Source organism: Citrus sinensis, chromosome 2 (assembly GCF_022201045.2).
Source record: "Citrus sinensis cultivar Valencia sweet orange chromosome 2, DVS_A1.0, whole genome shotgun sequence".
NCBI lineage: Eukaryota > Viridiplantae > Streptophyta > Magnoliopsida > Sapindales > Rutaceae > Citrus > Citrus sinensis.
This window is the reverse complement of record NC_068557.1, coordinates 23,108,461-23,120,804: the sequence shown is the minus strand read 5'-3', so window position 1 is coordinate 23,120,804 and position 12,344 is coordinate 23,108,461. Positions and strand designations below refer to the sequence as shown.

At 35.6% G+C, this 12,344-nt stretch overlaps 3 protein-coding genes across 3 annotated transcripts; all 3 read right to left on the bottom strand.

Moving 5' to 3' along the window:
* Nucleotides 1-1,226: 1,226 nt before the first annotated feature.
* On the bottom strand, nt 1,227-2,985 carry LOC102613429 (protein XRI1-like). The gene is made up of 5 exons (XM_006492217.4): nt 2,660-2,985; nt 2,313-2,497; nt 2,128-2,218; nt 1,817-1,996; nt 1,227-1,705 (listed from the first exon to the last, which is right to left on the bottom strand). The coding sequence occupies exons 1-5, from the start codon at nt 2,763-2,765 to the stop codon at nt 1,419-1,421; spliced, it is 849 nt and encodes a 282-aa protein (XP_006492280.1). The 5' UTR covers nt 2,766-2,985; the 3' UTR covers nt 1,227-1,418.
* Nucleotides 2,986-5,184: 2,199 nt separating this feature from the next.
* Nucleotides 5,185-5,991, bottom strand: LOC102613139 (non-specific lipid-transfer protein 4). Its single transcript, XM_006492216.4, has 2 exons — nt 5,576-5,991; nt 5,185-5,449 (listed from the first exon to the last, which is right to left on the bottom strand). Exons 1-2 carry the CDS (start codon nt 5,919-5,921, stop codon nt 5,433-5,435), a joined length of 363 nt encoding a protein of 120 aa, XP_006492279.1. The 5' UTR covers nt 5,922-5,991; the 3' UTR covers nt 5,185-5,432.
* Nucleotides 5,992-8,134: 2,143 nt separating this feature from the next.
* LOC102612842 (glutamate decarboxylase-like) lies at nt 8,135-11,483 on the bottom strand. Its single transcript, NM_001288909.1, is given in 6 exon segments — nt 8,135-8,838; nt 8,959-9,212; nt 9,330-9,544; nt 9,703-9,903; nt 10,966-11,170; nt 11,305-11,483. Coding segments are annotated over 6 exon segments (1,485 nt in total). The 5' UTR covers nt 11,391-11,483; the 3' UTR covers nt 8,135-8,314.
* Nucleotides 11,484-12,344: the final 861 nt, after the last annotated feature.

Below are 12,344 nucleotides of genomic sequence, written 5' to 3'. Positions count from 1 at the left end.
TTTAAAAAAATTAATGTTTATTAGACATATCTATTTACCAAACGCTATATAATGACACTATAATAGTGCCATAATAAAAATGACATTCGTCATCTAATTAAGTGGCCCTAATAGACACCTTGATTACATAGCGTTTGGTAAATTAAAAATATTAGTGTTAAAAAAATAAAGGGTTCGTCTACATTAGTCAACACAACATGTGTAAATCAAGTCTTGTACTTAATTTCCATTCGTAACAAGTCAAACTAATGCACGGTGGTGATTAAGTGTGCACAGTGTAGGTGGGGAAAGGCAGAGCAGGTGAGCTTAGATGGGGGTCCGACCTATTAGATATTGCCTTGAGATGAAATTTTTCAAATGGGTGGGTGTTGACTAAAAAAGGAAGAAGTCACATTCAATGTTAATGAAGAATTTAGCTACCCACCACAAAGAAATTAGAGCAGTAATGATTGATTTTGATGCTCCCTCCATGAATTTCATATATGATGGAAGCCTAAATATTCTCCCTACGTCTCATAGCTAGCTATTAATAATCTTAATTTGTTCTGTATGTAACCAGTAATATTAATGGAAGCTTACTAATTATTTCGCAAGTAGAAGCTTTATTGATTTGGTGCCGATGTCTGAAATTTTCTTTTTAAGTATCCTTATTATAAATTCTTTAAACATAAAATTTCAGCGGCGGAGAATAGATTTTATCGCTGAAAGTAATTCTTTTAATTCGCGCGAAGGCAGCTTAAGTGGGATTCGCAGTAAGATTGTACTGTGCTTGAGTTTGATTAATACATATAAATTTCATCTCATTATTATAATTATTTTTCAAATAATCACACTTGAAGATAGAATTAGAGTTTCTTTTGAATTCACCTGAAGTGTGTGTACCCCACATGAAGCTGACAAAATTGCCAGCCCAGTGTGATCTTCTGTTCTTTCTTCCCAATTCTCATGAGCTTCCAAAATATTTTTAACCTGAGATATCCCAACATCGGCATGGTCTGCTGTCTCCTTCGTCAAAAAATAAATTCTTGTACCCTTTATTCTGGATATGGCCTTTTTTTTTGGCTTTGGCTTTGGCTTTGCTTCTCTTTTCCTTTCTAATTTTTCTTTCTTACTTTTCTCTTTTTTCTTCTACACACTTCCTATTTTTGTTGAGTTCAGATCAAACCACTCTTCCCATAATTATTACGAATTAAATCTATAAATAAGCCGCACACAAGAAGCTTCAATGAAGGAAAATTAACTAAATGAGATATAGAAGTAAACCATGCACATATATTTGCTTAGTTACATACACCACTCTCCCTTTCTATACATTTAATTCAAACACAGCTTGAATTTGAAACTAAAAGAGCTGGGATAATTAATTTAAGTAACCAGTAATAATAACAATCCTAATTAATCACCTGATAATTAATCAACTAACCTTTGGTTCTAATGATAGTGATTGTGCCACTCCCTTGAGTGTGAATCCTTGTAAGGGCAACCACAGCTTTCCCAGAAAGGCCTGGACCATCAGCAGAAACACATGGCCTGCAAGCAAAATCCCCCACCGGATGCCTCACCGGCCTCGTCGGCGGCATCAGAATTCTCTCGTTAATGTCGTGTAACGTCACGTCTCCTTCTTTGCCCCCTGGCTTCACCAGTGCAAATGGATACACCACTCTCGTAACCACCCTCTTCTTTCTCTTTTCATCGTCGTCAACGCCTTTAAATTTTAAAATGCGCCGACCGAGACGATGGTTTTAATCAAATTAATTAAACTGCTATTAATTTTTAATTTAATTGCAACATGAGAATAGGAGTTAAGAGGTGTTACCAGCTGAAAAGGGTAGAGCGTCTTTGTCGAAAATGGACCTGGTTTTATTAGCTGATGATGACGAATCAAGAGCCTCAATGGCGGATGAATTTATCTCTTCCGGTGTCTTGATCTCGGCTGGTACGAAGTTTGCTTCCTCGTTACTGACTCTGCTCACTGATGTGCTCATGCGCAGTTCATCTAACAATAAATATATGATGTAATGATTATTCCTAAAGACAAATTCAGATTATAATTAAATTTTTTTGTAAATTAAAGCACTCATCTTTTTTATTACTACTTACATATATTGCTAGTAATTGATTAATTACCTGAAACTCCATTAAAGCTTGGTATCTGGCTCATGCAACTAAAATTCTCAGACAGGCCCCAGCTGCTGCTGTTCGAATTATTCCAGCAGGACTGTTACACGCACCCTCAAAATCATGAGCTTGCATATCTAAAATAAAGAATATATTTCCAATTCAAATTCATGGATAAATTTAATAAATTTTACCATGGCAAAATCCTTAGAGATGATATTTGTTTGACGGTCATCGTCATCATCGTCACTAAACAACAGCAACCTTCTTCTTTTGGACCGCTCACTGTACTCAACCAATGCATCTTCCAAATACCCAGTTGACAAATCATCAGACCGATCCAACAGAGGAGAGACAAATGGCGCACTTTCATCCATAACTACACAAAAATAACAATTCAAGTGGCCAGCTATATATTATTGAAGAAGCAATAATAATAAAAATTAATATTAGAGACAAAAAAAAAAACGTGAAAGCATAGACAAAAAGAGAAAGAAACAAACTGAAAAAAAAAATGAAGGAAACAGAATAGTATGAATACCTAAGGACATGTCTGCGTTGAAAACTCCAAGGTTTTGAAGATCCCAACTGAGGAGAGAAGAGCCATGGAGGCTGCTTGAGTAAGCCATGGAGTGAAGCTCACCCATGATGGTACTTGAGGTAAGAGGGGGCCTCTTAATTAATGAGCAAGAATGATGGGTATTTATGTAACTGTAATGGGGGAAAAAGAATGGAGTTTAGATAAAATTTAGAAAAGGAGTCAGTCAACTGGTATGAGAGAGGAAACTTTTTTTTGTTTCTTGGGATATGGTGAGAAAAAAAAGAAAAATGGGGTCACTTCATTCTCTCTTTTATTTTCATGGTTATATAAATGTGGGGGGTTTGGTACATGGGGGGGGCTGAATAATGGCAATGGTTATGATATCATGTTTGGTTTTGTTTGCATGAAAAAGTAAAGAAACAACATGCTGAGACACAATTCAAATTTCAGCTTTTCCCTTTTTTTTCTCTTCTCTTCTCTTCCTTCTGATTTTGTTACCAACCGTTTCTCTTTTTACAACTTTTTTCTTACACATTGTGGGGCCTTTTCACTCATATCATCTTCCACCTCTTGCATCTTTTCTTTTCTAGCGGTGTTTAATTTATTTTTATTGCTTTCCTTTCGATTTTTGTGGGGTTTAATTAATTTGATCGACCCTACTACTATTTGGTAAAATACTAATACGAGAAACACCTACCTCTACTCTTGAGTGATACACTCATGAGAATTAAAAATAACAAATTCTACGAAATTTTCAAATCACAGACTTTTTTTTTTGGGGCATGTTACAATAATTTAATTGAAGTGATATTTTTCTAAAATTATGATTTTTTTTTCGTAATTTTCTTCATTCGTACTCCTATATAGATCATATGGGTTAGGCTAACTATTATTAAGTATATATGTGCCTAACTTCTACTGTAATTGTTTAATCCTAAAATGAAAAAAGAAAATCATGAAAATTCAAGGATACACTTAATAATTGCACTACCGTTACAATCAACAATCTTCCGCCTTCAAAATCTTTTTTGTTTTCTTACTGTTTTTTTTCTTTTTTTCTTTTTTGGCCGCTTATATAAATTAGGCTGGGGGTGATTTTACTGGTGGGTCCACCGTTGGCATGCCATTTCTGGTGGGGCCCAGTGTAAGAAAGGTGGGGAAGAAGAAGAATTCTAATGGGGAACCACCGTGGGGCCATGCCCTTTGAATGGTCCAAACTTTGTCACAATGTTGTGCTAAGCACATTGATTTTTGTGTGGCATTTATTTTTTTATTTGATGTTCGATCGGACGGTAAAGGGAAAAGCTTGTGTGACGTGTCTCGTTGTTTGTGGTGTTTTGTGCCAAATTTTGATTGACAATTGAAAACCACACAGTCGGGTGATGAGGCTATAATGGGCCGGGCTGAGCTGGATATTTTTTCAAATACTTTTCCAACGATGTCCAATCAGGGTGTAATTGAGAGCTAGGCCCATTTGACAGCTGGATTACACACCCTTGGCAAAAGGGCATTTTGTGTTCCTGGTCATGCACCTCATGGTTCCACATGCACGAATTAAACAACTTATTTATTATTTGACTTTGATTGAATGAAGTTATGAATTGTCTATTAATTTTTTTTTTTCTCTTCCAATCATCTAGACTGTGGGTGCGAGTAGTTTTTTGACGACAATATCTATAGTTTCAAATTTGAAATCCTCCCCAGTGTGTGTGCACATGATATGCGTGTGAAAGAGAAAAGCAGTTCAAACAAAATAAAATTATTTGTACTGTAATTTCAACAAACGCCTGCTGTTTATTGGTTAACATTCAAATCGCCTTAGATTTAAATTAGAAAAATAATTGTCACACTATAGTTAAGCTGGGGTAATAATCTTGGTCAGATAATTTGTCATAAAGATGTTGAGGTTGACATGGTCAAGCTGATCACTAATATGTTTCTTCTAAAAAAAAAATTAATAAATGAAGTAAGATTCTTTTTTTTTTAAATAGATATATTGGCTTTTACTAGAAATTTTTTTTAAAAAAAAGACTTGAATAAAATGTGTAGATGCTTTTGTAATTTATTCGTTAAGATGCATCATGTATGATGTATATGATTAAGTTGTAGTAGTAATTTTAGTGTTTTTGATAGTGAAAAAAATTTACCGTGTTGTAGAGAAAAGATAAGATATACCAATTATTTAATATATGATAATTTATGATAATGTCACGTAGTATACAATATTAATAAGGTACGGACTTTGTATTATTTATTGGCTCCATGACGTTGTTACAATTTAACTCGGTAATTATGTCCCTGTACTATCAGTTTTTTTTTTTTTTAATGTGGAATTTCTATAATCTTGATTTGAAGGCAATTAGAAAGCGATTGCATTCTCTAGATCTCATACGGTCATACCCCACCTTCCAGTATTTATAATAGCTTCAAACACTTGATCACAATCTCTTAAAATCAGATGCAAATTAGGTTGTTCGTAAGCATGTTCTGATCGGAAAACATAGTAAGAGAAATAAGACATAAAAAAAAAAAAAAAGAGAATTTATTTTTTATTATTATTATCAGCAGATAGTAATAAAGCAAGCGCAGAAGGAACAAATCCTTAATTTAAGCAGCAACAGCCTCCGCAAGAAGCCAGTAAGTCTTTTATAAAGCATAAATAACTACTACTAGAGCCCAAATGGGCCGCCGGATAAACCCGCCCAAGGACCATTTATTTATTTGTTAACTACGCACTCTCCCATTCATAGCATTTAATGGGCCTCTGATATTCTCATGGAATTGTGTACCCTGCAGAGAATGAAACAATATTTAGTCGCTTATTAAATGTGTCGTGAAAATGCACGGACGTAACAATATAACATGACTATTTGCAAATTTAAAAAAATATATATATATATCTTAATGGACACTTACTTTCACATTTCTTTCCAACGGGTCTCCTGAGGTTGCATCGTTTAGGAATTGAAATAGCAATGGCAGGCTTGATTCCAGCTTGCTTTGCCAAGGGTGACAATAAGACGGCACAAAGACACCTTGGGGCGGTTCTTATTAAAGCACCGAGTTTTGAGCAGCATATTGGCGGCGGCTTAGCCCTGCCATTTCGGGCCGCACCCAAGCAGGGGGTCAAGCTCGCCGCCGCCGACCGTATCGGAGTCCTCCCACACTCTCCTGCCGCATCAGTTTCCTCAATCAGAGTTTCAGAAACCAGCAAGAACACAAACAAAGCGACAAAGCAAGTCTTCATGCTAGAATTCACCATTCTCGTCACACTTCAATTAGTGGACTTATGTTAGTTCTGTTTGATCGAACACTGAATTTAATTGGGCAAACGTTGGAAGCATATATATATATATATACACAACCGTCAAAGAGATGGACATAAAAATATTAGTGGGTATCTTGCTAGTGCGGTGGTTGTGGAAACGTGGAAGAATTTTATGGCTCTGTGGCGTTGGGTATTCAATGAAAATCATTATAATCATTTGCTCTGAGCATCAGTTATTGCAAGTCGATGCTTTTATAAGCCGACACGTTTGGTTTTGGTCCATGAGCGGAGGATTTTTCTTCTTTGTTCATTGAAGCTTTGTTGATTTCCCATGGATTGAAGCGGCTGCTTTTGGTGGGTGGAAAGAAAAATTAGTGTGAACGAGCAAAGTTTGAGCCATGCAAATGTTTTCTAGTCTAGTGAGGTCTTTGAATGATAATCGCATGCTCCTTCCACTACGGTTTTGGCCCCTGGGTGCCGCATAAGTGCGTGTGGCTTATGTAATATATATAATATACTTGCTTGAATTGAGGAATACTCAAGAAATTATTGAAATGATAATGTATATTTTTATTAATATATTCATTGAATTAGTTTATTCCAAAACTTAAAGTTGCAATATTACCAAACTTAGTTCAATTGGTTGTAGAATTGACTTGGATTTGAATTGGACCTAATGATATTTCTTGACAGTTGACACTGACGAGCAAATAAAAACGTACTAATTTTGAACCGTGCAATTCTAATCCAAACAATCAGTAGCCCTACCAATTTTATTGAAAAGCTTTGGATACGTATTTTATGATTTGGTTGTGTGCGTGTTCTAATGAATTAGTTCAATCAACGGATTTTGAAATGATGCAAGAGGGTTGGAATTACAGCGGAGTTTGATTTATGCTTGCATAAAAATTTAAAAAATTAATATTTATTATTTTGTGTCGAGTGGAATGTTCTAATCTTAAAACGCCTGAATCTGATTGGGGTGGAAGAACCCGGCTGCCAAGGCCTTGGCTAGATTTTAATTTGAGGGTTGGCCTGCCAAGCCGTTAAGGCCCCAGAAGTAAATGGATTGCAACATTAAGAGGCCCAAGGAGCAAGAATAGAAAAGTAAATGGACTATCTGGACCCCACCCAGATCCTCTTAAATCCCCCCTTTGCAATTATACTCCACTTAATACCAAAATACTTTTTTTTTAAAAAAAATTAAATAAACATTCCTTTCATTTACAAATATTTCAATTTTAAAAAATTTTCTAACTCCTTAAATTCTTTGCAGCAATTAATATCTCTATTTTCTTCAAACTTTCTCTTTGTAAAACTCAAAAACACTAGTTTTCCAAAAAATAAAAATAGTCAATATGAAAAAAGATGAGAAAGAGAGAGAGAGAGAAAAAAAAAAAGATTAACCTTTTTTTGGTTGGAATCTTTTGAGTATGCATCAAAATCTTGAGAAGAAGATATATATATATATATATATAGTTTTTCTATTGTAGGCATCCTCATTTGATAAAGTGAGGATATCACTAAAATATTAAAAAGATTTCAATATATTAAAACTTAAAAATTGATGATAATTAGAGTTCTGACTTGACAAGACTTCACATAGGAATGAATTATTTAAATAAGTGTAGGTTTATAGTTCACGTGATTTCATATAAAGATAATTTAAAAGGCAGATAACTAGCTATAATTAGGGCTCTTTAATTATAGTAAAATAATATTATATTTGTTGCATTTTACAAGTTTAATGCGCAAAAGTTTTAAGAGCATTGGGTTGATTCAATTTGATCCAACCGCATATATTGGACCTGCGGAGGATAACTAATATCCGGGCATTTATATAATAGAAATTTCTATCGTCAAGCTTCATTTGCGGTTTTGTGCGGTTTTGTACGGTTTTGTACTGCATACGGGTGCAGAGGGGTAATTTTAGTTGAGGGGTTAGCTTGTAAACAAGAAATAACAGGGGGATATTAGAGGTGTGCCAATAGCATTGCTGCGTTAGCACCACTCTAGTAACAAAGCCGAAGAGTAGAGAATACACACTGATTTATGCCGAATAATATATGGTGGTGACTACTCGATCACAGTTTTGATTGCTTTAAGCTGTAGCTTGGACGCCGAGGCCACCGAGGTTCACCCTTATCACAGATGAATAAATTGCTGCATGCGACATGCCAGAGCTATTCTAACTACTACAGATGAAATAAGAATATATAGATGAACTTTGATTTAGTAAATGGTCTTAACAGTTAACAATAGGTCTCAGAAAAAATACAAATAATCAAAATCGTCAACATGCTACACGCCAGCAGTTTCATATACCAAAAATAAAATGTAAAATACTAAAATTCAAAAAATGAAAAGGGGGGGGGGGGGGGGGGGTCTTAACAAATTTTATTCTTGTTATTAGCTTTCCTTTCGGAGACGAATTTCCTCCAGTAAGTAGTGACTTCCCTCTGAGTCTCAATTTCAGTCTTCTTTCCATTCCTTCCATTCTGTTCAGAAGCAGGTACAAGCACTTTTGAAGGAAGCGAATCAAGCTCATGAAGCACTTTTGTGATGTCGAGCACAAGGCGCTCGGCAAGTGTGCGAGAGAAGTCTTCCCTGATGACGACACGTAACACGGTGATGTGCTGAGCGTCAGCGGGCATGGTGTACGCTGGCACAATCCAACCAAAACGGCGCAGCAATTCGGCCACTTCGAATTCATCGTGGCGTTTGTTGTCCTTGAGAGAAAATGCCACCAACGGAACCCCTTCGTCCTTTGACACAATGTTGAAGCGGCCGGTTTTCTCTAGTCCTTCTTTCAGCACCATTGCATTTTCGTGACAATTCTCCATCACATTGCGGTATCCCTCAAAACCTAAGCGGATTAGTTGGTAGTACTGAGCAATTACTTGGCTAGAACCTGCAGGTCACCAAGTGAAATATTACAATTAAATTAAACTTGACAGTAACGCAAAGTAATCAAATTATGCTGCCAAAGACAAGCTGCAAGTAATGGAGAGGAACTGTTTTGGATTCATACCTTTAGAAAAATTGAGGGTGAAGGTGGGTTGATCAGCTCCTAGGTAATTGATGTGGAAGATGAGTTCTTCAGGCAAGTCTTCTTTGTTTCTCCAAACAACCCAACCAATACCAGCATACACAAGCCCGTACTTGTGGCCACTAACATTAATACTCTTCACCAGCGGCAAGCGGAAGTCCCATTCAAGCTCTGGGTACAAAAATGGTGCAATGAAGCCACCACTAGCAGCATCAACATGAATTGGAGTATCCCATCTGAAAGAACGTAACAAGGAATAACGTAAGCATAAATATAAATACCAATAATAATAATGTACACGGATGAATTCAAATTCTCAATTCTAGTTCAACAATTAATGGCACATGACATACCCTGTTTCCTTGTTCTTCTCTGTCAAAAGGTCGTTCAAGAGCTTGACATCTTCAAATTCTCCATTGAGAGTAGAACCCAGAATAGCAGCAACACAGATAGTGTTTTCATCCACCATTTCTACAGCTTTGGCTGGGTCCATCACGTAGTAGCCTTCCGACAGCTTCACTTCCTTCAACTCCACCTCAAAATACCTTGCAAATTTCTCCCAGCAGACCTGTAAAATTGTGCAGGGGATTTATTATTTAAGTTTCTTCTAAATGCTCGTGTATTTTATTTAGTAATAAAGTTTGGTCATGTTTAAGCAAATAGGTCATCGTGGTTAATTAGTATTGATGAATGAATCAGTTAGTAGCAGTATGATATAGATGATACCTGAACGTTCGCTCCAGTGACAATGTTGGGTTTGTCAAAGGGCTTTCCTTCAGCCTTGCGCTTGTTCTGCCACTTTCTTTTGAATGCAAGGCCGGCCAACATTATGGCTTCCGATGATCCTACGGTTCCAACTCCGACAGCCGTCTCGGAGTCCTCCAGTGGAGCATTGAACAGTCGGGCTATAATGTTCACACATCGATTCTGTATATAAAAATTAAAAATTAAAAATTTCAATATCAATTTTTTTTTTTAATTTGGATGAGTTAATAATGTTATGGACACACTTTTACAATGCTGACAACTTTATGGAACAGTAAAGTTTGAAGTTCAAGTTCGTTGAAATTTATACGTGAAATATTTATAATAATAATCTCTTTCCTTTGCTTTCCTGTTTAATTGCTTGTGTGTTATTATTAACGCGTATTGACTTTTAGTTTCTCTCGCTTTTTATTTTAATTTTTTATGAATTAATTTTTATTATTGTTTACAATAAAAATTTTCAGAAGTATATATTAACTAACAAAAAAAAAAAAAAAGTCAAAAGAAACTCTATATTTTTCAAAAAGTTTCTCTGAAGTACCTAAAAGTAAATATGAATTGACCACCAACATATGTGACAGCCCAAGTAAATTCGCAATAGAATATTAAAAAAAAAGTAACAAAAAATTACGTACGTTCACAGTGAAATTAACTCTTCTTACTAAGTTTTTTTTTTTAATCATATTTTTTAGTTTTTTTTTTCTGTTGCTACCGACGAAAGATATAAAGTATCTTTGTTATAATATACTCACTTAATACATGTATGTTATATATACATAAATTAGTGCAATAAAAATACTCTAGATTCTTTCTCCATCCACACACCAAATATTCTCTACATAACCATAATCTTCGGCGTCATTTCCTCTTCTAAGCATGTTTCAAACTTTAGCGTTATTTAAATGTTTTAAATGAATATTTTATTGCCTTAATTTCTGGTGGGCCTCCTATTTCATTTTCGGAAATTATAGACAGCGCCCTTCTCCGCGAGACAAAAACATTAGTTAATGAGCCAAGTGGAGAAGCGTACGCACTACGCAATACGCCAAGTACAGTAACTTCTTTTATTTTTTTAATTTCCAGAGATAGAGAAAGAGTGATCGGAATAGGATCTGATTTCCGATCCAACTCCATCCCAGAAGGGCTTGAGTTTAGACTTTAGAGTCCAAAACGACATCGCAATTGTTTTTTTAATGAATATATACGTGTAAAAAGAAAAATCACCTGAAGCTCGGTGGTGACAGGATACTCATCCATGTCAACGTAGTTCTTGTTAATGGCAGCCATCATAAGCTTGTCACATTCAGGCTCCATCCACGTTGTGACGAAGGAAGCCAAGTTCAATCTTGGATTCCCGTCGAGCATCAGCTCGTCGTTTATGATCTGGTACGCCGCCTCCTTCGGTATCGAGTTCTCCGGCATCGTGAACCTGCATCAACAGACGACAACAATGTTTAATTTAAAAACCAAAAAAATAAAAACATTTTATACAAATACATAAAATTGAAGAAAAAATTTACACATATATATTACAAAATGAAGAGACGATCAAATTATATTTACCGAGGAAGAGAGTTTCGGACGTAGCGAGAGGCAAAGGTGGAGTGAATTGACTCATCGGATTCGGAAAATGTCTTTGAAAGAACCATGATTGAAAGATTAAAACAAACAAAATTTAATAATGATTTTTTTTTTCTTTTGGTGTCAGAGAGAGTACAGAGAGCTAATGAAGTATGAGCTTGGAATTGCTTGGAGAAGGGGCTTGGCTGCTTTATATAGCCAAGGAAAAGTGTGGCAAGGAGGAAGGACTAAGGAAGCCTCAACGAACCTGCCCTTAGAAGTTTCTTTTTCCTATTACATACATATTCCAGAGAATCAAAGACTTTGACAATTAAAAGAAAAAAAGAACAAATCACTGCCTGAATTTTTTGACTTAGTTAATGCAACGTGTTCGATGATTTAGCAGCACAACCCGCGATCAGGAACCGTCGAAGCCTCAAAGAATCAATCAACGGTCAAGCTAATCCTGGTCGTTGTTGTGGACCTTGGCCTTTTGAAGTTCTCGCATTATTCAACTTTTAATTTTCTAATTAATTCCTAACCACTTTTGGCTAAAAGGTAACCCACTGGAATTGACAAATAATTACGAGAGTGCTTTAAATTATGGGATCCCGGTCCATCCATGCCATTTGTCATGCCCTGGAAGGCTAGAACAGCCTGCACATTAGCTGTACAGAAACTGAGATACAATCGCCATCCACTGTTTCATTTACATTTATTTATTTACTCGCGAACACTTTTTAAATATATATTAGTGCTCATGTCAGGAAATGGAGCTACACAACTTAATGTCTGCCTAATTATCATAATTCGTTAAAAGTCATATAACTGTCCCCACGTTACGACTATTTAAATGTTACATATATAAATCAAAGTTTTGTTAAATGATTGTGCATAATTACACAACATACATTTCTTTAAAAATAAATAAATAAATAATTATTCCTAGTCCAGCGGTTTTCTTAGTCAACCAAATTACTCTCTCAAATATTTGCCTAACTACAGTCAAGCTTTTCATACCCTTTTTTGCATTACTTTGTAGT

Excerpts from the sequence above, each read along its gene's own strand:
- LOC102613429 (XM_006492217.4), bottom strand. The coding sequence starts at position 2,765 with ATGGGTGAGCTTCACTCCATGGCTTACTCAAGCAGCCTCCATGGCTCT. Across the intron at positions 2,219-2,312 it reads TCTCTAAGGATTTTGCCATG|TCCTGCTGGAATAATTCGAA; the intron begins GTAAAATTTATT and ends TGCGTGTAACAG. Across the intron at positions 1,706-1,816 it reads CGCTCTACCCTTTTCAGCTG|GCGTTGACGACGATGAAAAG; the intron begins GTAACACCTCTT and ends TAAAATTTAAAG.
- LOC102613139 (XM_006492216.4), bottom strand. The coding sequence starts at position 5,921 with ATGGTGAATTCTAGCATGAAGACTTGCTTTGTCGCTTTGTTTGTGTTC.